The sequence below is a fragment of the Manis javanica genome, chromosome 4 (assembly GCF_040802235.1).
Source record: "Manis javanica isolate MJ-LG chromosome 4, MJ_LKY, whole genome shotgun sequence".
NCBI classification, from domain to species: Eukaryota; Metazoa; Chordata; class Mammalia; order Pholidota; family Manidae; genus Manis; species Manis javanica.
This window is the reverse complement of record NC_133159.1, coordinates 145,626,807-145,651,846: the sequence shown is the minus strand read 5'-3', so window position 1 is coordinate 145,651,846 and position 25,040 is coordinate 145,626,807. Positions and strand designations below refer to the sequence as shown.

General features: G+C 37.1%; 1 protein-coding gene across 2 annotated transcripts in view; it reads right to left on the bottom strand.

Moving 5' to 3' along the window:
• Positions 1-22,129, bottom strand: part of PPM1D (protein phosphatase, Mg2+/Mn2+ dependent 1D) — a 75,085-nt gene extending 52,956 nt beyond the window's left edge. The window contains exons 1-3 of one of the 2 annotated variants that reach the window (XM_073235297.1): positions 21,515-22,129; positions 8,530-8,758; positions 1,408-1,532 (exon numbers count right to left, since the gene is read on the bottom strand). In XM_073235297.1, coding sequence (XP_073091398.1) covers positions 1,408-1,532; positions 8,530-8,758; positions 21,515-21,983 — 823 coding nt within the window. In that variant the 5' untranslated portion in view covers positions 21,984-22,129. The remainder of the gene's footprint in view (positions 1-1,407; positions 1,533-8,529; positions 8,759-21,514) is intronic. The other variant, XM_073235298.1, reaches the window with a different exon arrangement.
• Positions 22,130-25,040: the final 2,911 nt, after the last annotated feature.

Sequence of the window (25,040 nt, the reverse complement as noted above, 5' to 3'; positions counted from 1 at the left end):
ACGGGACAACCCTCAATCTTACATACCACCAAATCAAATGTCCTTTAGTTTCCTAATGGGCATTGTGAATGCCACAGCTCTGCTCTGACTGTAATTTTCCTTGGCCCCTTCCCCTCCTTCAAGCCTTAAAAATATCACTTTTTAATGAATATTCCCTGATCATCCTCTCTAAAGTAGCTCTCCCTTGCCACCTTCTATCCCTTCCACCAATTACTGGTGCATCATCTAGTTTAATTCCTTTATGACATCTTTCTTAGATTAATTTTCTCTTGTTTATTAACTGTTCCCCCAAGTAGGTTATAGGTTCCATGAAAACTGGGACTATTTGCATTTGATCACCAAAGATGAACAAGAGATAGTAATATGGTAGGTAAAATGATCTTTTGAAAATGCAAATGATATGATGTTACTCCTTAGTTTAATATCCTTCAATGCTTCCGAGTACATTCAGACTAGAATGCAAGCATCTGCCACGATGTGGTTCATCTCTGCCTCACTAACTCCAGCCTTTTGATAATTCCGAGAATATGCCAAGCTCCTTCCCAATTTAGGATCCATGCCTTGAATATTACTCCACAGGCTCCACACAAGAATTGCTCCCTCTGTCATCAAATCGCACCAAAATAACACTTCCTGAGAGGAGCATTTCCACCATACTATCTGAAATATTTTTCCTTCTAAATTATTTTTTATCACAGGACTCTGTTTCTTTCTCTTATAGTATTTCCCAGTTTGTAATTATTTCGTTTACAAGCTTATTTGTTCATTGTCTCCCCAACTATATAGCCTTGCTCCATGAGGAAAGAGTATATCTGTATTATCTCTCCAAAGCTTAACACAGAGCATGGCACCAAGCCAGTACTCAAGCATCTGTTAGAGGAATGAAGGAGAAAAGGAAAAATTGGTATTTCCTAAGACAAATTTTCCTTAGAAGAAAACTTAACCAGAGCATTCATAGTGAGGTATTTCCATAGCTATAATTCTCTAGCCTTCCTTCCAAAACCAGTGGACTACAAAACAAGTATTTTTACTTTGTCACGGGCAATTTACTTTGCTAGCTGAAGAAAAATATAACCTTGAAGGTTCTTAAAAAGAAATATGAAGCGCTATAGTAAGGCAGGACACTTAAAAATAGTTTTAGGGGTAACATCAAGTCTGGGCATACCTATACTTCCTCCCTGGGAATTAGCAAAACATTGAACATGATTCGTGATCAAAGAGCAACTGGCACTGAAATCCACACTTTAATCTTCCCCTCAATTCAATTTTGAAGCATTTAACATACCATATTTCTACCGCCATTATTACGTGTCAAGTGAGAGTTTAGTTCTCAGTCTCCCCTTTTACATTACCACTATATATCGTAGAAAATCCAGTATGATTTCAGCAAATATAAGTCGTACTTACCAAGTGCTCTTGCTACTGCCAGGAAAGGAATCTGGTCAATAACTGTGCTCCTTCTAACAGGTCCATTGTGAGTGAGCCGAGGTCGCTTCCAAACTACACGATTCACCCCAGACTTGTTCATCACACTAAAAAACAGAGCTCACATAAATATTCTAAATGATTAAAATTAACAATTAAGGTAGTTCAGACTGTAAAATATCAAATAAAATCAGATTATATTATCACAAAATAATGACATATCTGTTACAGAATCAAAGATGCATAAACCAAAGTTTCTGTTCAGAGAGGAAAGACAAAATAGGATAGAATAAGATGAGGAGAATTTGGAGATTACTTAGGTAAGCCAGACAGAGCAGAATGGAAGTAATGGAAAGAAAAAGGAGTAGATAAAATGTCAAAGAAAAAAGCAAGACAACTTGATTACTAAAAAAAATTGAGGAGAAGAATGTTCTAAATAGACAGGGATTAAACAGTCATAAAAGAAATTGAAAAGGAAAGGTTGTATAGTTTTTGAGGGATTTGAGAGAACTTCAGTCTTGGTATTTTTTATTTGAGGAATTAATAGGAAGTAACTCAATAGAAATATGTAGGTATTTAGATAAATCTGTATTTAGAAGTGTGAAACTAGACTTTGGAAATAGATCAGCTGCAAAGACTAGATGTAGATATAGAAAACCCTACTAGAAATTTAAAACGACAACAGAAATCAGTAATTAGTACAGAGAGGAATTAGGACACTCCAGGGTACCTAAAACAGGGAAATACTGTCAAATCTTTGAGCAAAAAACAGTAATGACCAAAACACAATAAAGATGGTCTCTCAACCTATACCGGGCATGGCTCAAACAGGAAAGTGACCCTTAAATCAATTTAATCATAATCACCCTGAATCTTTAAAAAATCAGTAGAAGAAAAATGTTCATCTGGAAGGCTAGAAAAACTGGGGGGAAGAGTGTCAAACAGCTTTTCCAAGAAACTATATTAACCTACCTGATATTAGGACCACCTCACAGACACATGCATTAGACAGAAGTTGATAACCATGACTCAAAGATAGGTGATGCTAAAATAATCTAATTACGTCTTCTCAGGTCCTCTGTGTACCCGGAAACCCTTTGATTATAATCTGAAATTTCAACTCATGTAGAGCAGGCCAGCTGACAATAATATGTGGCCTTCTTATCAGTTATTCTTCTCATTATTAATAAATTCAATGACATCCTGATGTATACTTGAGTCTCTTCTTAGTTTACTATGTTGACTTTAAAACATGACTCTATCCCCTAAAACTTTATAGACGCTGAAACTAAAACTGGTTTCAACATATGGAGAGGTGAAGACAGGACAAGTAATGGTGAGTCTCTCCCAAAGGAATGTCACTATGAGATGTCACACACCGCAACAGCACCAGCCAATGAACCTCCATCTATGGTTTTTCTATCTCTGTTCTAACTTCAAAGGAATGAAGATACTAGAGTGAGAAGAGATAACAAACAGAATAAAACTCTTAATAAAAGTAAAATAAAGGCATAAGCCTAATAAATGAAAAAAGACCAATATTTCTCTTAGCCACCAAAAACATGAATATGGCAGAAGGAAAACAGCGCCAATCTTCTTTCTAAAGTAGAAAGCAAGCTCATCTGATGAGGGCAGTTCTCTCTTAGGAAACTTCTTGCAATGATGGAAATGTACACTCTGCACTGTCCAATACAATAGCAACTGGCCACGGTGGCTACTGAACACTGTAAATGTGGATACTGCGAAGGAGGAATTGAATTATTTTATTTAATTTTAGTTAAATCATATTTAGATTCAAATAGCCATATGTGGCTAGTGGCTACCAGACTGGACAGCACAGGGGAGTCAAGAAGCAAGTACAGAATGACCAAACATTGTCCATGTGAACACAGAGAAGAAATTAAAGAAAGTTGCTCATTTATTATCCTTTTTGAGTGCCAGTTTAATTTGCAACTCTGAAAGCAACATTTTTCTAGGTCATAGCAAGAGTTAGAACATCAAGGCAGTCATTTTGTTATATTTACGCTTTCTCCACTGCTGACCCTCAAAAAGCAAACAAAAGAGTAAACACTAAATCTACCATTCACAAGAATCTATGAAACTTAAGTTACAGAAGAGATACCAACATTCTGCCTTCCTACCATAACAGGCCCTATTGTTCTTTCCTAAACTTATTTCCTAAAAAGTAAGGCTTAATACTTAGGTAATTACAGTAGCTACCCAAATTGCTTCCAATGTAACTCTACCAAGAGCTCTCATGATACTTAATATTCAAAGATATTATGGTCTCTGTGTTTCTGAGGAACAAAAGACAATGGTACTGGCTAAAACAAGTTTTAAATCCAACATCAAAAAAATCAAAGCAATGTTATAAAAGATGCTGCTTTATTACACTCTCTGCTATTGTCCTGTTTGACTGAAAGGCATACACAAAGAACAGCCTGATAATGCCGAGAGCTGACTGAGCAGCAGCAGAAGGCTAGAAAAACAGAGCACTGGCCAGTCACCTAGGGTGAGACAGAAGGAGAAAAGGAAATAACTTGTAATAAAACAGCTCAATTTGGGCAAAAGGACACCTGCTCCCAAATGGCAAAGAGCATCTGTCCAACTATTCAGATGGTATTTTAAGTGATAAGACAAAAAACAAACTCTAAAAAAAGGTATTAATAATAAAAAAATATATAATTTTAAAATTCACTTAAAATTTTAAATATTAATGAGAAAGGATCAATATTAAAATTAAGCCTCAATTTTTAAAAAAAAGTATGGTACTCAAACATGAATATATAGTACAAAAAAACAGAAAGCCCAGAAAAGGACTCAAATATTACAGGAATTGTTTGTAACTGCAAAGTCCACTTTATATGACTACCAGCAGTAAGCAGCAGTCTCAGATACACATTGACCTTCACACTCATTTCATCAGACTGCAGCATGAAACCAGGCTCATAACTTTGTAGGATTCTGGACAGGAAACACAGTATACTAGCATGGCAGCTTTAGTCATGCAGTCTTCAGCAGTTTACAGAAATACAGGAGCCATTTTCTAGCCCTCCAACTGAGCTTCATATGCCACAGGAATCGGTTTTGTAATAGCCCTTGACTTCCTGGTCCCTGCACAGGTCAAACTGCATGTAATAACAGGCAACTAAGCTCTGTGCTTCCTAATAGAAATTTACAGTCCATTCAAAATCTTCCCTACCCAGATGCAGTTCCATTCAAGGGTCATTCTGCAATAACCAATGTTACCTTATAACATAGCTGACATTCAATATTTATCGGTAAACTCAAGATCATCTTCCCACTGAAGAAGGATTTTTATGGCTGGGAAGCGTTCTAATCAGAAGGAAATATGTATAATTGTTTCAAGTGGCTACTAGTGCCATCAAGGAAAAAATACTAACTTGTATCCCTACTATATAGCTTAGATTTTATAGTTTCAAAGATACTGCAGATTAAAATGTAAAAGATGAAACCATACAAGTACTAGAAAAGTGCTTCTCAAAATATACTTCCAGACCTTTTCAGGGGTCTATGAGGTCAGAATAATTTTCATAAAAATACTATGACCATACGGATACAGTAGAGTTTTTAACTGACTGAGAAGACTTAGTATTACACTGTATAATAAAATGTGCCAATATTTGGAAGATCTGCATAACTCAGCTAACCTGTTACAAACAACCAATGAATATGTTACAAAATGACACATGGGGGCTATACTATATGATTCCAACTATATGACATTCTAGAAAAAGCAAAACTATGGAGACAAAAAACCCAGTGGTTGCCAGGAGTAAGGGGGAGGAAGGGATAAACTAGGCAGAATACAGAGATTTTTTTAAGCCAGTTAAACTACTCTGTATGATACTATAATGATGGATACATGCCATACATTTGTCAAAACCCTGGAATGTACACCACCAACAGCAACCCCAGTGTAAACTGTGGACTTTCACAGCAACATGTCAAAGACGGTCGGTGATGGCAACAAATGTACTGCTCTAGTGCGGGATGTTGATTCTGGGAGAGGATGTGCATGTAGGAGGAGGCAGAGAATATATAGGAATTCTCTGCACTTTCTCATCAGTTTTGCTTGAACTTAAAAATGCTCTAAGAAAATGAAGCTTATTAATTTAAAAAGCCATGCATGATAAAAAATAATTTAACCAATGGCTCTTAATGTAAGAATATGAAAAAGATATTGATATGATTTTAGATACCAAGTTATTATTAACCTTTAAAAAATTACCTCTTTTTGAGTTTTGCAATAGAATCAAAGAAGAGTACCCACAAACCAAGGAAAACCTAATAAAATACTCTTCTCTTTTTCAACTATATATCTATGTAAGACCGTATTTTATTTCAGATATTGCAATCAAGGTAGCATACCACAACAGTTTGAGTGTAGAAGCTGATACAAGAATCTGTCACCTATTAAGCCAGACATTAAAGAGATTTCCAAAACCATGTAACAATGAGAGGTTACTAAAGGTTTGTTTTGGAAAATAGCTATTTTTTCATTAAAAACATTATTTATGTTAACACAATGAGTTTATTATTATTGTTCTTTTTCAATGAATTAACAAATATTTGAAAATGTCTCCATTTTAGTTTCTAATATGGTAAAATCAATACATATTTATAGCCCACATAAAGTGAAACACTTTGAGGTCCTCATTTTTTAAGAGTATAAAGGGTTCCCAAGGCCAAAAATATTCATAACTGCTATACTAGAAGAAAGCATAAAAGAATTTAATAACCTCAGAATGTGAGAATTGTGCGTATGGTACAAAAACCTGAAGCTGTAACAGAAGAGACTCATAAGCTTAACTACATTAAAATAAACTTCCATGTGGTAAAAATATTCCAGGAGGATAATAAAAAGACAAACTGTGAAAACAGCATCTGAGACTCAAATTACTTACATTAATTAAAAAAGATTAATTTCTCTAAAGTGTAAGTGGCTCCTACACATTAATATGAAAAAGGCTAATAACTTTCCCCCAAATAAACAGTGAATACAAACAGAAATACACAGAAAAGGAAATATAAATGGCTCTTAAACAAAAAGATACTCAACCTTTCTCATAACATAAATTCAAATCAAACATCACCAAGATGCCCTTTTTTAAAATCTAAAATCAGGTATGACAAAAAGTTCTATCCACATACACTGCTGATTGAAGTGTAAACTGGTACAACCTCCATGGAGACAAATAGTTATCAATATTCAAAACCTACTCCTTTTGGGCCCACTAATCACACCTCTAAGAAATGATCCTAAAAAACATTCACACTGTACAAAAACATGCATGAGCAGGATTTTTCTTGTTGTTGTAGTGATTGTAATGAAAAAATTTGAAATAAATATCCTTCAACAGGAAGACTTGTCAAATAAATGATGGTATATTCATACATGGTACAGCTTCATACTTGCTAGCATATCAATCTCTCTCTATTAAGGGATACACAGTAATACTGGCTTTTTGTAGGTGGATAAGAACTGGGTAGACTGTAGGACAGTAGTAGCTGACAGACCTTCTACAGTACATCATTTTATGCTACTTGAATTTCAACCAAGTGAACACTAAGCAAAAAATGTGACTATATATAAATCTACATTCAGAAAACTGTTAACATTTGGTGAATTTCTATCCTATTCCTACTTCTCTGCATAGTTGCAATGACACATTTTATATCCTACTTATTTTGTAACCAATATGCATTCTCCTGTTATTAAACATTTTCCCATATACATGAGTGTTCATTTCACTATTCTCTGTACCTTTACTTATGTTTAAAAATTGCCATAACACCGTGACTTTTCAAATTTGACCTTTAAATATTATTTTTTATGGCTACATCATATTTAACCATTCTCCAGCCATTGGACTTTCAAGTTATTTTCAGTCTTTATCCATCATTAAACATTGCTATTCAGATATTTTGGCTCACATTTCAGATTTCTTCTTTAGAGTAGATTCCTGAAATTATTGAGTCTATAAACATTAAAAGCTAATGGTATACATTATATTCCTTTATTAGTTGTACCAATTTATAATCCTACCAACAAAGGACTCATTTCAGCAAAAATACTGAGTAGTAGCTTTGTTTTTTTTATCTTTGCTAATCCAATAGCAGAAAATAGTTTCATTTCAATGTTAACAACATTTTTTCAAATGTTTACTATTATTCTGCACTTCTGTTGTTTAAATTTCCTCTACTTTATCTACCTATCAGGGAAAGGCAGAGTTTTGGTGTTTTTCTTACTGATTTTTTTTTAACTCTATAGTTTAAGGATGTTAACTCTCGCCCAGTTTATTATTTCTGAAAAAGATAATTTTTACTTAATAAAAACAAGAAAAAGGCAAGTAGAAATATCATGCTAAGGCCTTAGTTAGAATAATTATTTAGAAAACACTGTATTCTATTTAACTTGCATCAGACCCTGAATTTTTAAAAATTAGTATTGGGATAATTCTTATTTTTCACATGTAATTCATGATTCTAACTTTTAGAATAATCTTACATTTTGTATTTTAGTTTATAGCATAAAAATACTGTATCACGAAAATATTATGAAGTCAATTTCAATTCACAGCCTAAAAATTATCTATACACTAAGACAGTTTACAATGTGCACATTAAGACAAGTTCAAATGGAGAAAAGAAAAAATAGCAAAGGTTTGCTGCACATACGACAGAAAGCAAAGAAAAAAGCTGAAGGTTAATTCTCATGAAATTCTATTCCCAAAGACAGACTGAAACTATTCTGCCCTGGAACTCTTAAGGGCTGCTCTGTTTAGATTCTCAAGATCATGCTGATCAATACTTAGGTAAAAAGTCTTCAATAAATCCTTGAAGGTGTTTTTACTTGAGTCCCACTAAAATATTTCCCTTTGGAGCCATCATCAGTAATAAAAGTCAATTCAAAATAATGACATAAAAATGAATGCCCATGGGTACTTTATCAGACAAATGAAAACCTGTAATACTAAGAGAGTAATTTCATTAAAAGGGAGAAGTAGGTCAGTATGTATAGTAAAGCAAGAAGGACTAAATAGAACCAAGAGAGGAAAGACAACACAGCACAATGATTACCTCCCACCAAGTCCTTCGATTCGTTCTCTTTCCTTAGGAAGTTCTGGCTTATGGTCCTGTGTCACTTCCACAGCTCGGAGAAAATCATCCTTCGGGTCATCCTGAATTCCAAGAACCACCCCTGAGTCACCCACGTGAGCTACATACATCTTCATGCCTCGTATGATGACCACACTGGCAGTTGTTCCTGATGTGCTGGGAAGACCTGTCATAGTCTTTGGCCATTCTGCTGTAATTAAGAAATATAGTATTTTACTCTTCCAGGAGTAAACACTAACACTGTATCAGAATAAAAACAGCAACATATCCTGAATTAGCATAGGAAAAAATTTAAGAAAAATATTTTGAAACCAATTCAAGAAGGACCTATGTTAATCCTTTCATCAATATGTTAATATATTAATTTATAAGTAATGCAATTATATTACAACCATCAAACCGATCCTAGGAGAAAAATATTACAGGATAGATTTACTAGTTCTATGTAAGTCTTAGTCCTAACTACATTTAGTGGCAAGGATGTGTTAAGAGCTTTGGTATCATATTGCCAGTAGCTTAGTTATCTCTTTATTAATGTCTTTGAAAAGTCTTGATTTGTTATTGAAATAACTATTTTGGATATTTATAACCTAATAAATAATATTTATGAAGTACTCATGCTATATATCAGGTTCTGAGCTAAGAGCTTTACATGTTTTACGTCAAATAATACTGGCAACAAACTAATTAGATAGGTAAGATTATTCCCATTATTTTTATTTTGCAGATGAGGAAATCAGTACTTTGGTTAAGAAACTTGTTCAAGATAACTCAAACATTAAGTGGCACAGACCCCCCAATACTAATTAAATTCATTGTCATTAAAAATTCTGAAATATTCTGTAATAGTAAACAGTCTACAACACAAAGTTTAAGATAACAGAATCCAAAAACTGATACATTCTCCCCATCAAAATGTCACTAAAAGGACGTGATATAAATACTAGAAAAAGTCCATAGCAATTATGAAACACAGAGAAAGGTCACAAGCAAATCTGAGGAATTCCTGGAATTTTAAATAAATGGAATTACAGTGAGGGAAAAACCAGAATGCAAAGCTTGTTTTCATAAACAAAAACTGCAGTCACTGAAGAAGGCAGTACATCAGTTTTCCCTAGTAACAGAGTCCCAGAATAGCTCAAAATCAGAGGCAGTGGCCAAAGCTGAAGCAAGAATGGACAGAAGAAGCTTGGCACATAGTTTACCACTGCAGGAGTTAGGTGAGTGAATAAGTGATCTGAAAAGTAAAAAGTAAAACATTTTAGTTCCTAAGCTGCCGGAAGCTATAATACCTCTCTTTTAAGGAAAGTGATGCATCTATTGATAGAGACAACAGGGTGAGGGAGGATAAGGGAGAAGAAAGCAGGCCTGAAATACTGGATGGGGTGCCATACAACTTTCACAGACTCAAGGCTTCTTTAGTACATTAAGACTAAATATTTCAATATTATATATGTTGAAAAGGCATCTCTTGAACTCTACAGTGCATCTCCCCATCCTATCCCTCAGAGAGAACCTATCCTAGAAAGGGCCCTGTCATCCACAACAGAGGGCGGCCTGCAGTGTATCAAATTATGACTTTCAAAATTGCTGAGGGAAACCAGAACAGCTACCAATACTGAAGCCAGAAATTCATACACATATACATATGTAAAACCACCTACAACAGTACCAGACACACGGTAAGTGCTCAATGATAGTTTTTGTTATGACCATAATTTAAGAAAAGCAAACAGCCTGACATTCACCAAGAGAAATATGAAAAGAGAAAAACAGCCCCGAAGAAAATATCTGTGGAAAACTCAGAATGTATAGATAACTGACACTGATAAGGTTATTGGATTACATAAAATACCAATTCTATTTCTGTAAGCCAGCAACAAAAATTATAAAATGTAACTTTTTATTGGAATGTAGTTCATATACAAAATATATTATATTGGTTTCAGATACATACAAAAAGTAACTTTTTTAAAAAAGTTACTACTCACAACAGCAACAAAAGGTATAATGTATCTGGGAACAATGCTAAGAACTCTGTAACAGGACCTTTCCATAAAAGTTGTAAACCAGTGGACCAACAGAACCAAAAAGAGCAGTGAGTAGACTAATGCATATTTAGACACCTGATATGTGAACAGTGGAGAAAGAAAAGACATTCAATAAATGGACAGACATTCAATTGGGACAACATAGGGGGAAAAAAAGCGCACACAACTTGGGTCACTGATGCCAAACACAAAAAAATCACTAACAGGTACATTAAAGACCTAACATGACAAGCAAAGCTAAAATGCTTGGGAAAAATACAGGAAGGTACCCAATTCATGATCTCATGTTCGGGAAGGATTTCCTAAAGACCAAGAATTGACTAGCCATACAAAGAAAGTAATTGTGAAGTTTTACTACCATCAAAATTAAGGGCTTCTGTTTAACTAAAGATACCATTACTAGGATGAAAAGACAACATATGGAATGGAAGATATATTGTTATACATATGTATATACATGCCAAAGGAATGGTATCAAGACTAAATAAAATGCTCCTAGAAATCAAATCAGTAAGACAGACTGCAAAAAAGAAAAATAGACAAAAGACCTAAATAGGCCTTTTACAAAAGAGGAAATCCAAATAGCCATAAAACATACAAAGGTGTTTGGTTTCTTTAATCAACAGGAAATACAAATTAAAAAACACAATGAGATATCACTATATAATTATCAGGTTGCATTAAGCGTATATAAGGTGGACCAACATGCTCTATGCTCTATCACTGACTACTGATAGGAGTATAAACTGGTACAACCACTACAGGAAACATTCAGGCATTATATATTTACATCTTTTTTGTTGTTTTAATCATTAGTCTACAATTACATGAAGAACATTATGTTTACTAGGTTCCCCCCTTCACCAAGTCTAGGCATTATATATTAAAAGTGAGGATATGTACAGTCTTTAACTGTTCACTACCCCTAGGTATATAACATAAATTAAAGTACATGTACACACAATACATATGAGCATTCATAGCAGCACTGTTCATATGGTCTAAAACCAAGCAACCACCACCCAAATGTCCAACATGACAAAAGATTATATTACATGTAATGAGTAAGGATCTCACAAGATGCATGAGATAAAAGAATACAAATAACAAAAAAGTGGTATATGTATACCACTGTACAGGTAAGTGGTAAAACTATTAAGAAAAATAAGTAAGTCACTACAGAATTATCATCACGAAAGTCAGGATAGTGGTTACCCCCTGGAGGAAGACAGAAATGTGAATCAGAACAACATACAGGGGCTCCCCTGGAGTGCATTTTATAATTATTAATTGAAGTGTGTATTTAAGTTTTATGGCCTTTTCTAAATATAGGCTAAGTTATATTTCACAATTTTTCAAAGTTGAAACAAAAAAAAAAAAGAAGAAAGCATCAATTTTGCAGGCATGGGTCACTGAAGACAGCTTCCTAGCCCATCCAATTTTGTAGTTCAGTTACAGACATCATTCCTAGAAGCTCTAGAGTACGTTGTATGATTATTTAGCCAATTTAGTTATTTTATTCAAGGATAACTACAACACTTGCTAAAACTTTTTCTTTTTTCTTTTTAAATAAGCTAAAGCAGACTCTGTTGTCCACAGCAAAGAATCTTTATTATCACAATGAGGTGAATCTGAGAAAGGTTCTTAAATTCATTCAGGAAACGTACACAGTATGTAAGTAATCCAGCTATTTGCAAAAGAACCTAAAACAAAATGGAAAGGAAGAAAAGGAGCTGAAACTAAAAGGATATTCAAACACAAAATATTATTTAAATCACATTTTTGATCAGAAGCACTAGTATGTACAAAAAGACCTAAAAATACTGAATAACCCATGCCCCATGCTTTTTCCATTCCTTTTGAAATATCACCTTTATGATATGCTACATTTTGCATCAGATGTACGTCTGGACTCATCTACTATTTATAATAATTTTTTATGATTGGAAGTTTAAGTTACCCCACCAATTATTCTTCTTTTTCTATATTCTCTTAAGTATTTTTCCAGATGAACTTTAAGAAACTGGTGAAAATAAAAAACAAACCCTCTTGAGGTTCTGATTGAAACTGCAGTAAATTTACATACTAAGGAATCGACATCTTCCTAATTTGTCTTCCTTAATTAAATTAGTCTATTTTCTAATTTACTTAAAAACAAATGACTTAAAACTAGTAACACATTAGAAAGAAAGTATCAGTACATGGACTCAGACTTAAGGAAGGTGTTTTTTAAGAAAATATGCATGGCAAATTATCAGGGAAATGCAAATTAAAACCACAATGAGATATCACCTCACCTCAGTTAGGATGGCCAACATAGAAAAGAATAGGAACAACAAATGCTGGTGAGGATGCAGAGAAAGGGGAACCCTCCTACACTGCTGATGGGAATGTAAACTAGCTCAACCATTGTGGAAATCACTATGGAGGTTCCTCAAAAAACTAAAACTAGAAATATCATTTGACCCAGGAATTCCACTCCTGGGAATTTACCCTAAGAATACACCAGCCCAGTTTGAAAAAGACATACGCACCCTTATGATTATCGCAGCACTATTTACAATAGCCAAGAAATGGAAGCAACCTAAGTGTCCATCAGTAGATGAATGAATAAAGAAGATGTGGTACATACAATGGAAAATTATTCAGCCATTAAGAAGAAAACAAAGACTACCACTTGCAACAACATGGACAGAGCTAGAGGGTATTATGCTCAGTGAAATAAGCCAGGTGGAGAAAGACAAGTACCAAATGATTTTACTCTTCTGTGAAGCATAAGAACAAAGCAAAAACTGAAGGAACAAAACAGCAGCAGACTCACAGAATCCAAGAATGGACTAACAGTTACCAAAGGGAAAGGGACTGGAGGGGGTGGGTGGGAAGGGAGGGAGAAGGGGAATAAGGGGCATTAAGATTAGCACACATAATGTAGGGGGTGGCACGAGGAATGCAGAGTAGCACAGAAAAGGCAAGTAGTGATTTTATAGCATCTTTCTACACTGATGAACAGTGACTGTAATGGGGTATGTGGTGGGGACTTGATAATGGGGGGAATCTAGTAACTACAATGTTGCTCATGTAGTTGTATATCAATAACAAAATAAAAAATATATATATGCATGAATCATTAAGACAAAGACTGATAAATTTCATAACAAAAACTAAAATTTCTGAATGAAGTAAAACTACTATAAATATAAAAAGCATATGCTCTTTGAAATAAACTTAAAACTTGGCATACTTATGTACTTACCATTACTAATTAATATATACTAACTCATCTAACTCTCAGGAGAGGTAGATACTAGCATTATCTCTATTTTAAAGATACTTTGGCACAAAGAGGTTTTACCCAAGGCCAGAGAGCTAATAAGCAGAGAAGCTGGGATTCAAACCCAGGCAATACAAAGTACTTCTAATCACTATACTAGGAGTTCTTACAGAATTTTAATGTCAAAGTAGTATGGAGATATAAATGCATTCAGGAAAACAATTTGAAAACACCAACAACCATCAAAAGATAAACATTCTTTAACCAAATAATTCATCCAAATTGAGTTTTTTTTTTCTGAATAATCCAAATGAAGAAAAAAGCTATATTATTTTCACTTCAGCCCTTATTTTATAGTGTTAAATACAGTGCACACTTGTGCAGAACCCATTTCCCCCTGTAGTACTAGCATCCGGATCACGTTCTGGAGTACACAGCTTCCACTGCATGCAGTCTTCAGTGGAACTAAAAAACTTGCTTGCTCCCGGCATTGGAGTAAGCAAATGACCTAAATTCTTTCAGATTAGATTCTTTCAGAAAGTCTGCATCTTAAGACAGGAAGGCATGAAGCCAGAAAACTGCTAGAGCTCTTCGGATATTGATCAATTCCAGAGACTGACACCTTTCAATGAGTGTCCACTAGCTCCTATCACCTAGAGCCCCAGAGGTACCCTAGTTCTGCCCATTTTGAGACCTGCTTTAGTCTGCAAGTTTCATTCTGTGAACTACCTAATGTCCTTCAATAAATTCCCATGTTTTCTCTCCTTAATGTGGACTGAGTTAGTCTGTGTTACGTTCAAGGAACTGTAATACAAAAACTGAACCACAGAGTAAGTTGCAGACAACTTACGCTCAGACAAATGTCACTTATGGAACCGACAAGGGGTTAAAGGATCTAGACTCTCATTCCTGTTCGAGATGGTAACCAAATAGCCCATAATTTACAGTAGTACGATAGGGCTGTATTTAAAAGAACAGTACACATAGTCTGTAGTCAGCACACTAGGTTAGCACTGTGGTCAAAAATCTTTTCTGGGTCAGCTAATACAGAGACCCAACTCTGGCCTAAGATGACATACGACTCTAAGAATCCACAAATAATGTGATGTGAGTGATTGATATGACTATAGGTTGAACTGTGTCCCTCCAAAAAAGGTATGTTGAAATCCTAACATCCAGTAACTCAGAAAATGACCTTATTTGGAAATAGGGTCTTTACAGAGGTAACTCAGTTAAAATAAGGTCAGTAGGGTGGCCCCTAATCCAATTGGTTTGGGTTCTAATAAAAAGGGGAAATTTGGACAAATAGACAGAAGGAAGATGATGTGAAGACACACTGGGAAAAGATGGCGATGTGACTGAAGCGATGCATTTACAAGCCAGGGATGGCCAGATAACACCAGAAGTTAAAAGAGACATGGAAGGATTCTCCCTTAGAGGTTAAAGAGTACAGAGAGAGCATGGCCCTGCCAACACCTTGATTTTGGACTTGTGGCCTCCAGAACTGAGAGAAAATAAAGTTCTCGTTTTAAGTCAACCAATGTTTTGGAAATTTTTTGAAGCAGCTGTAGAAAATGACCACAATGACATAAAGGAAACAATTCAAAGATTTGGGGATATGGATATTAGATTAAATCTATTATAAGAATGTTTCCCATTTACCTACCACAAGAAAGGTTCAGAAGACTAACTTTAATGCTTGAGGAAGCAATCAGATAAACAACAAAATCTTTTAAATACATTTTATTGACTCTTCTCTCTAGGCAAGGAATACTAACGAAAGAGGCTGTAACTAAAATGAGTTCCCTGATCTCTGTGGGGTTGGGAGAACCCTGAGATGGCAGAGATCAGGTAAGAGCATTTATTACCAAAGCAAAGTTGGTAGGGTTACCTAACTGACAACAGGGCAGAGGAAAAACTGGATCTCCATGATAGTCATCCACAGGACTTATTTGATTCAAAAAATCAAAGACAAGAAACAACCAAAAAAATCTTCCAAGTTTAGAAAAAAGGAGATGTTAACCTTCTTCAAAGTGCTATGTCCTCATTTTCACATGTAGCTGTACACCAAGGAAAGAGAAATACCCACAACATTGAGTAATTACTGAATGATGGCCATAAGATAATAATTCTGGGGCTACAGAACCTAACCACAGTTCATTGTTTCATAGCTAAGGCTCATGGAGATGAAATACTAAACAGGAACTTGAATCCAGTCTACCTTGGACCCAGTGGAATCCCAAACCTATCCCAAAGCTAGGTTAGTCCCTCAATAACCACAGTACTGAATAACTTCCCTTCACAGCTCTTGACAGGTCAGGAAGCCTATTTTGGTAGAAAACGACAAGTTCAAGACTTTGGAGAACTCCACCAATGATAATCTCCTCCAAGAAAATGAAAAGCTTCATCACATCTCAAAAAATCACAAACCCTCATGTCACCATTACAACACGAAAGCAGAAGTGATCCTACATATTGCATTCTATAGTTTGAGCATTGCAAAAGTCTGAAAGCTCTTCAAAAAATGACAGTGGATTATAATCAAATGGTTATGATAAATGCAGCTGTTTCTGATTTATACTCTTTACTAAAATAAATAAAGCACTGCCTTGGCTATCTGGGATGCATCCAGCAGCAGGACCCTTATGAAATTTGCTTAGATTCCTGGGGGCACCCAGGTTTCTGATCTTTCTGAAACCTGATTCTTCAACTTTACTTTTTCTTTGTTGCAGGACTAAATCAAAGAGTTTCTTTTTCTTGAACCAATAGACAGTAAACTGCCAACAAGATATCCCATCACTTCCAAACACCAATTATAGTATCTAATTCCTACAAGCAAGGGCATTCTCCTACATAACCACAGTTATCCATCAAAATCAGGAAATTAACACTGATACCATACTACCATCTAACCCATCAATCGCAAATTTCATAAATTATTCTGTAATTATAATAAAAGGATAAAATTTAAGATCCCTTATTACATTACATATCACGTCTCTTTAGTCTCTCAATCTGGAACAATTCCTCATTGTTTCCTTCATGCGTTTTAGAAGCTCTACCACGCCAATAATTTCAAGAACACCCCTCAGTTTGGGTTTGTTTCAAGTTCCTCATGCTTGTATTCAAATTATGCATTTTTGGAAGGAATACCACAAAGTGTTAAATATAATCTCATTGCAGACAGTATACAATTTCAATCTGCCCCATAAAAAGTCATGCTACCTTTGATCACTTGATTATGGTGGTATCTATTAGTATTCTTCATTATAGGCTTTTTCCTTTTGTAAATAGTAAGTATTACATAGGGAGATAATCTGAAGCAATGTAAATATGCTTGTAATGGGTTGAATAGTGTCCTCCCCACTAAGAGTCATGTTCACCCAGGACCTGTGAATGTGACCTTATTTGGGAAAAGGGTCTTTGCAGACGTAATTAGGTTAAAGATGTTAAGAAGAGATCACCCTGGATTACAGTAGGCCCTAAATCCAAAGACAAGTGTCCTTAGAAGAGAAGAAACAGGGGAGATGATAGAATGACACTGGAGGCAGAGTGATGCATTTACAAGTCAAGAAATGCCAAAGATTGCTGGCAGCCACTAGGAAGTAGAAGGAAGCATGAAACAGATTCTCCCTCAGAGCCTCCAAAAAGAAATCAACTCTGCTAACACCTTGATTTCAGACTTCTGGCCTCCAAAACTAGGAGAGAATAAATTTATGTTATTTTAAGTCACCCAATTTGTGTTAATTTGTTAGAGTATATCTGGGAACATAATATAATTGAGTTCCTCAAATTTTCACTCACTAGTTTCAGCAATCATAGATGTTTCTTGGCTGAATCAATTATTATGGTTATCAAATGTGACTTAGTAGTTCTATTATTCTTTCTACATTTACTAGTGGACTTCACTGTAAAGAAAAGCCTTACATCACCTTTATTCATAATAGCCAGACAATCCAAATGTCCATCAACAGATGAGTGGATAAACAAGATACAAACAATAGGATATTAGTCAAATCTTGAAAAGGAAGAAAATTCTGATACATGTTACAATATGGATGAACCTTAAAGGCATTTTTCTAACTGAAAGCATACAAAGGAACAAATCCTGTACCATTCCAATTATATTAGGTACCTAATAGCAGGCAAATTCATAGCAACACTAAGTAAAATCAAGGTTACCCGGAGCTGGGGAACACAGTAATGGGGAATTATTGCTTAATGGGTACAGAGTTTCTGTTTGGGATGATGAACAAGTTCTGAAAATGGATAGTGACACAATACTGTGAATTGTACACTTAAAACTCCCTAATGGTGAATCTTATGTGTATTTTACCACAGTTTTTAACAGTGGAAAAAAATTTTAATTAGAAAACAGATAAGAAAGCTAATTTAACATTAAGCCTTAAAAAGGCTTAAGAAAGCCATAAAAATTCAACTAAATTAGCAGTTGCTTTGCACAAGAGAATAATTATGAGATGTGTAAGGCAGTATCTTTGTCCCCAGTGACTTCTCAAGATTTAGCTGCAAGGCAGACAAAATATAATGGTTACCTCACATTGGTCTGTGTGATCTTTATAGGGATTTCACAAGACCAAAACTATTTTCGCAATAATTCTAATAATTTGCCCTTTTCACTGTGTTAACATTTGCACTGATGGTTCAAAAGCAATGGTTAGTAGAATTGCTGGAGCATCAGGAAACAAGGCAGTGGCACCAAAATGAACGAGTAGTCACTGTATTCTCCATAGCCACTCAGAGTCAAATAAACAAAAAAAGGTAAACTAGTTTCACTTAGGAATGTCCTTGATCATGCAGTAAAAATTAATTCACATATTTTTAATATTCTGTATGACAAAAAAGGAAGTATACACAACAGACTTCTCTTCGCATACTATGGCTGTTCAGAGAAAAAGTACATGCAGTTGTATCAGTTATGAAATGAACAAACCACATTTTTCATGGACCACCATTTTCACTTTTTTTTTTTTTTAACTGGGGCTTAAAAACTCCCAATTTGGAAAATATGCATCCACTACAATGAACTAGACAGTTTCCCAATCTAAAGACTCTCTGATGAGATCAGTGATATTAACAAATGTGTTTTGATACTGTATAATAAAGTACAACAATATTTGAAATTTCTGCATAACTCAGTGAACCACTATTTTCCAAATGACTAATACGCCATGTCACAAAATCACACATGGGTAAAAGATTCATTGAAAGTGCAATAGAGAACAACACTTCTTAATGTAAAAATACAAAAAGTTTATTGATAAGGTTTCAGATTCCAGTTTGACTAAACTTTAAGAAACTTTTGATGTAGAATACCCACAATCATCTGAAAAGACTAATAAACAATTCCACCGTTTTCCTACTACATGTATGTGTGAGGCTGCCTTTTCTTTACATACTTCAACCAGACAACATAGCACAACAGATAGAATGCAGAAGCAGATAGGAGACTATTTATTTCAGTATTTATTTTGGAAAAATGTCATTTTTCATTTTAAAATATATTAACATATAATACATTTATATTTTGATGTATTATAATTTTTTTAATTTCTCATATAGTAAATATATGTGTAGAAATAGAAACAAAAGCTTTTTGGGGTCCTCAATCATTTAAGAGTACAAAAGGTTCTGAGGGTAGAAAGTTTGAGAACCACTGTTGTCACCCAATGAGCACTACAAAAGTAGAAATACAGGATACTTAATGCTAAAATGAACAAAATTCCCCACAGAAGAAAACATAGTTACTGTCTTAGAGCCTGAGGAGTATATTTTTCAGTTCTTTTTTAAGTTGAGAGGGGGAAATAAAAAAACTGGGATGTTTCCACGTGCCCTGGGAAAAAGGTGAATAGCCTAACGTGACACAAATGTGAATAACAGATAAAACTGAAAGTTGGACTGGAAGGACTTCGTGTGTAGATTACAAACTGCAATTTACTTTATAGAAAATTAGGAGCTAAACATGAATTTGGGACTGAAGTACAGTTTTTAAAAAGAAACTTTATAATACATATTTTAGAATGAATAACACACATTCACATTTAACAGCATAGTCCCGGCTTTATTAAAAATGTTCAAGTAACAGGGTTTATACTTGATCATTTTAGTTCAAACATATGGCAAATACACGTTGCTCCAACTGAACTACAAAATAAACAGGACTCTAACTAGTTCTTTGTGTCTAATCAGCCTCTATCTTGTTGTCTGGCTGTTCACTCCCAGTCGCCTTGCAGGCAATGAAATAACACATTTCTGGAATATACTGCAGTGCTTTCAGCTCTGCTCCGCCTACACAAAACAAAACAAATCAATAATAGGGGCCTCGGGGATTGGATAAGAAACGCCTCCCACGGGCGGACTGGTTGTTCTCTGAGTCAATCAAATAATTCTTGGCAGAAAGCCAGGCAAATAGAAAACAGGCTTTTAAAGAAGCTGGTCTTCAATTCTTTGACAATATCTTTTTTAAATGTTCTGTATTTGACCAATCTTTACAATCTTGACAGCCTTCTCTATGTTCTCTCTCCCTTTGCTGAAAATAAAGCAACATTATACTACCATAAACAAGAGGATTTCTTTAAAGGCAGATTTACCTTTTCTCTAAGAAAGATTCATGCCATTCATTTCATAGCAATGACTAGCAAGTACAACTCTGTATGGTAACATGTTGGGTATAGAAACATTGGTTGCTTTAGAAAACATTAAAGCTTACACGAAACTACATCAAATTTTTAGAAATAAAGGTCTCTATTTCTTTTTACTATATCAGTTATTCCTTATCTCTTGCAACTTTGACCGGCAGTTACAAATTCTAACTACTTTTAAGTAGGAAATGTTGAGAACTATCTGACAGCAATTAGCTACGGCAACTACCTCCAAAAAAGTGTAATTTAACAACGCCCTAAAAACATTTAAAACATACTCCTAATATGGGGTCAATTTAAAGAGGTAACAACGCATTCGGCGCATTTATTTTCCATAAGCAGTTCAAGCATAAAGATCCTAATAACATTTTATAATCGCCGTAACCCAATTCCTTCCCAGACATTAAGTCGCTGGACGATTACATTTTAGCCTTTCTAAGTAAGCTTACAGTTTACTCCAACTACCAGCCTCCTGCCGTCAATCTGCAGTACTGACACCACCAGTAGGAGGCAACCGACAGGGACAAGTTCTTCAAGAGCAAAATTATGACAGATTCTAAGGAAACACTGTAATTTGTACCATCTCCCGCTTCCTTCGCGTGGCGGACAGTAATAAGTCTTCAATACACCTTTTGGCCAAACTCTGGCGCCAGGTTTCAAACATGTTTCGCTGGTTGTCAGCAAAGCGATGCCGCCAACGGAGAAGACTGTTTCCAATTGATCCATAGCGGATAGAAATAAAGCAAAGAGCAGATGCAGGGAGACAACGATCCTGTGTTCCTAAGGGCGTTCTGTATGCCCAGACTTGCACCCCGGAAAGCACTGTGAGCCCGAGAAGTCTTCACTCCCACCCGTGTACACTTTGATAGGGCTCTCGGTGACGGGGGCCCAACGCGGTGCTGATGCTATAAAACCCCTCAACTGACTGAAAAAGAGGCGGGCGCCAAACAAGCCAGGGAACTTACCCAGTTTCTTCCACATGGCGAGGTGACAAGCGAGAAAGCCTTTGCGGATGGCAGCGCAAACCTTCGCCGGCTCGGACGAGGTGAACCCCTTCTGCTTCTTGATGAAACCCCACAAGTGCTCCCGGGCAAACTGTGCCGCCTCTCGCCCGCCGTGCCCGTCGCACACGGCGAAAAACGCCACCGAGGAACGGCGTGGGCAGCGGCGACCGGGAGTTAGCGAGGGCCCGGGGTCCGGGGGAGGATCGCGAGCTTCTCGGGCTGCCACCGCGGGGCCTTTCCCCAGGACTTCGCTGGCGGCAGCCGGCGGTGACAGCTGCGGAGGCGACGGCTGCGAGAGCGACCGCCGCGGCGAGGGCTTTTCTTCAGCCGTCGGCTCGGGCTCCACCACAATTTGTGTAACGTCCTCCATGTACTTCCTCCCGCCCTGGTCAGAGAAGACGCTCACTCCCAGCGAGTACAGCCCCGCCATGGCCGGCTGACCGGGATCCCGCCGGTCCCACGCAGCCCGCCGAACCCTGAGGCGAAAGACACACTCGGCGCTCGCCGGCCAACTATTGTTTATCTTCGAAGACGCAGAAGGGGAGGGGGCGGTACCGGGGGGGGGCGGCGCGCGATGTCGGGACTTGTCCGCGAGAGCGGGCCGGAGCGCCAGGACGAGAGGAACCGAGCAGCTGCGCCTGCGCAGTGCGTCTCCCCCGCCCGCCCGTGCACACCACACAAATCAGACGTTGTCCCCGACTGTCGTCACTCGGCTCTCGGGGCCCGACCAATCCGGAACCGAGTCTGCGGGATCCCGCCCTCCGCCCCCAACGCGCGCTCCTCCCTGCAACGGCCGAGCTTTTTCCTCGCGGCGCGGGCGCTGATCCCGTGCGCAAGCCGCGCGAAACCCGGTTCGCTTACTCTAGCGGTGAGGGTTTTAGCCCTTGGGTTTTCTGCGGACTCTGAGCCCTTTTCAAGCAACTTGGTCCGTCACTTTTTGGCTCAGTCCCAGGGATCGTAATGCCGCGTCCTGCCCTTGCGTTCTGCTGCGCCTGGCAGGGAAAGCGTTTGAAGGCTCTAGCCTCCCACGAGGATGGGCAATCTGGGGGAAAGACCTGCGGGTCCTAACTGAAATGGCGGGGGAAAAAACCCTCACTTTGAAAGGTGAATTGGAAAAAGCGTGGTACTCGAGCTGGATTCGGGTGGGACGTATCCGACTGGGAGTTGAGTGAGGCAATCCAGTTAAGAAAACTTGGGAAATTTCCACCATCAGCTGCACTGCACAGTCTCGTTTCACACAACTAGGTGTGTCGGAGATTTCAAAGGGTTATATTTCAATTAATTTTTAAACAGGTCCACTATTGTCAAACGTAATGCTTTTAGTGACGAGCCCTCCGTACAACAGTTTGTTTACCCCTTCGACAGCACCACTTGAAAACAGCTTACAAAAACTACCAGTCGCTCCAGTGGTCTTAACAATTTGGGTATCTTTCTATTCCGCTCAGAACGTTACAATCTAAGCGCTAAAATCTTGCACAGATTTCCATAATTAAAATAAACATTAGAAGTGGGCACGTTAGTATGTTCTTAGCAGCAAACGTTCTTGTCAATCAGTTTAAAGTTAACTCGTTTTTGGCAGCGTCACCATCAACTCTGCCGATAAGTCTTCAAGATTTTCAAGTGGAATATTACTAGTATAGACATGGGAATGGCAAAAATGTTCACACAAGCAATTGACACGAAAAATACACTTAGAAAAAAATCTTTATACCAGAAAAAATACAAATTAGCGAAAAGCTTAAAATGTAGAAAATATAAATAGATAAATTAAATTAGAAATGTAGGCAAGGTATCCTCTACACTAAAATGCAGTAGACCAGCTGGTCCCACGGTAAAAATACTTGGGAAAAAAATAACAGCTTCTTTTGAAGGGAGATCATAATCTTGTTATAAAAACCTAACAACACTAGAAGGAAATCTATAAACCGTATTTTATAATTATAAATGCAAAAATCCTAAATGAATTATTAACACATGATCCAGTTACCTCTCTATACCACAAGACCTGCAAGAGAGAAGAGTTTGTGTAGCTCTATATAACTCATCTTAAACAGTTTACCCATCTCCCCTCCCTACCTAAAGATTACAAAAAGACAATTTCATCATACTTTATACTCCTTTCCACTCAGTCTCAACCAACTGCCTCCAGGTCATCCACCATTATCACCCTGATTAGCATCTCTATGCTACCCTCCACTTCTATTAACCTGATTCTTTATTCCTTTCACCAACCATCCTCATCATTTCACTCCACACTTCAGATTTCAACATGTTATCAGCCATTTCCCCTTTATTCTTCAGCTCTTCTTTAAAAGTTCCCATCAACTTCCTGTTCCAACTGAAAACTTGTTTATCAGCTAGCAAAACTACCTCCTTTGCAACTTTTCAAGTGTAGATTATTTTTCCTCCCGCAGGTATTCTTATCTCCTCATGTTGCCTCCAAATCATTTCTCTTCCTCCTTCAAAAACCCTGGCTCTTAAATTTAATGCCTACTGCCACTACACCAAGATGCTGTCACCTACTGATCCCTAGTAACTTCCCCCTTCATTTGTTCATGGCTCACTGTCTTTCTTTCCTCCACTATTCTTGTCACTTCTCAGCCACTTCATTTTTCAAAATGTTATCCATATTTTTCATCCAACTCCTTGACTTCTCAATTCCTCATCCTCCTCTTCACAGTGAGGTGGACTTGCTACAAATGGCCATCCCTCCATTTGTGTTCTAGATAATCTCTCCTCTCTCCTTGAGAGCTTTGCTCCACTGATTATCCTTTCTCGCTCCTATCTCATTGATTTCTCCTTTTCTACTGGATCATTTCCATCTATGTGCAACCAGTTCTGGTTCCTATTTTTGAAAGGGTATCTCGCCGCGACCCTCCTTAGCCCAGAACGACTCAGGAGACACTGGCGCACACAAGAGATTTTATTAACTGAATGAGAAAATGGCTGCCCCCAGAGAGAGGGAGCAGCAGCTCATGGGTGAGGAAGCACGGTTTTAAGGAGTAGGGGTAGGGTGTGTTCTCCGTTGGTGATTGGATCTTAAGGGGTGGGGGTCTTAGCATGCCAGAATTTGCCTTCCGTTTTAACAACAAAAAAAACTGCCTTGAACCTTTATACCACCCCATTTCTCTGCTCTCCTCAGGAAAAATTTTGAAGTTGCCTCTAACTAGATTTCTACTTCCAATTTCTACTTGACAATTTCTCCTTAGCCCATTCTAGTCAAGCAGCCATTCCCATCATACTGTAAGACTGTTCTTATGGCATAACCAAACCTCTGTTTCCAAAGCTAGTGATGACTTGACCGTTCTTACTGCTGTGTGTTCCAACTGAAGCAGCAAGTGGAACCACTGTTACCTTCTTGAAACTTAGTAGCAGGTCAAAGCATTGCTTTCTTCTTGAAATGTTCTTCTCTTGGTTTGAGAGCCCACACTTCCCTGGTTTTCTTCCAAATTGGTTGACTGACCACTCTTCATTTTCATTTGCTGAT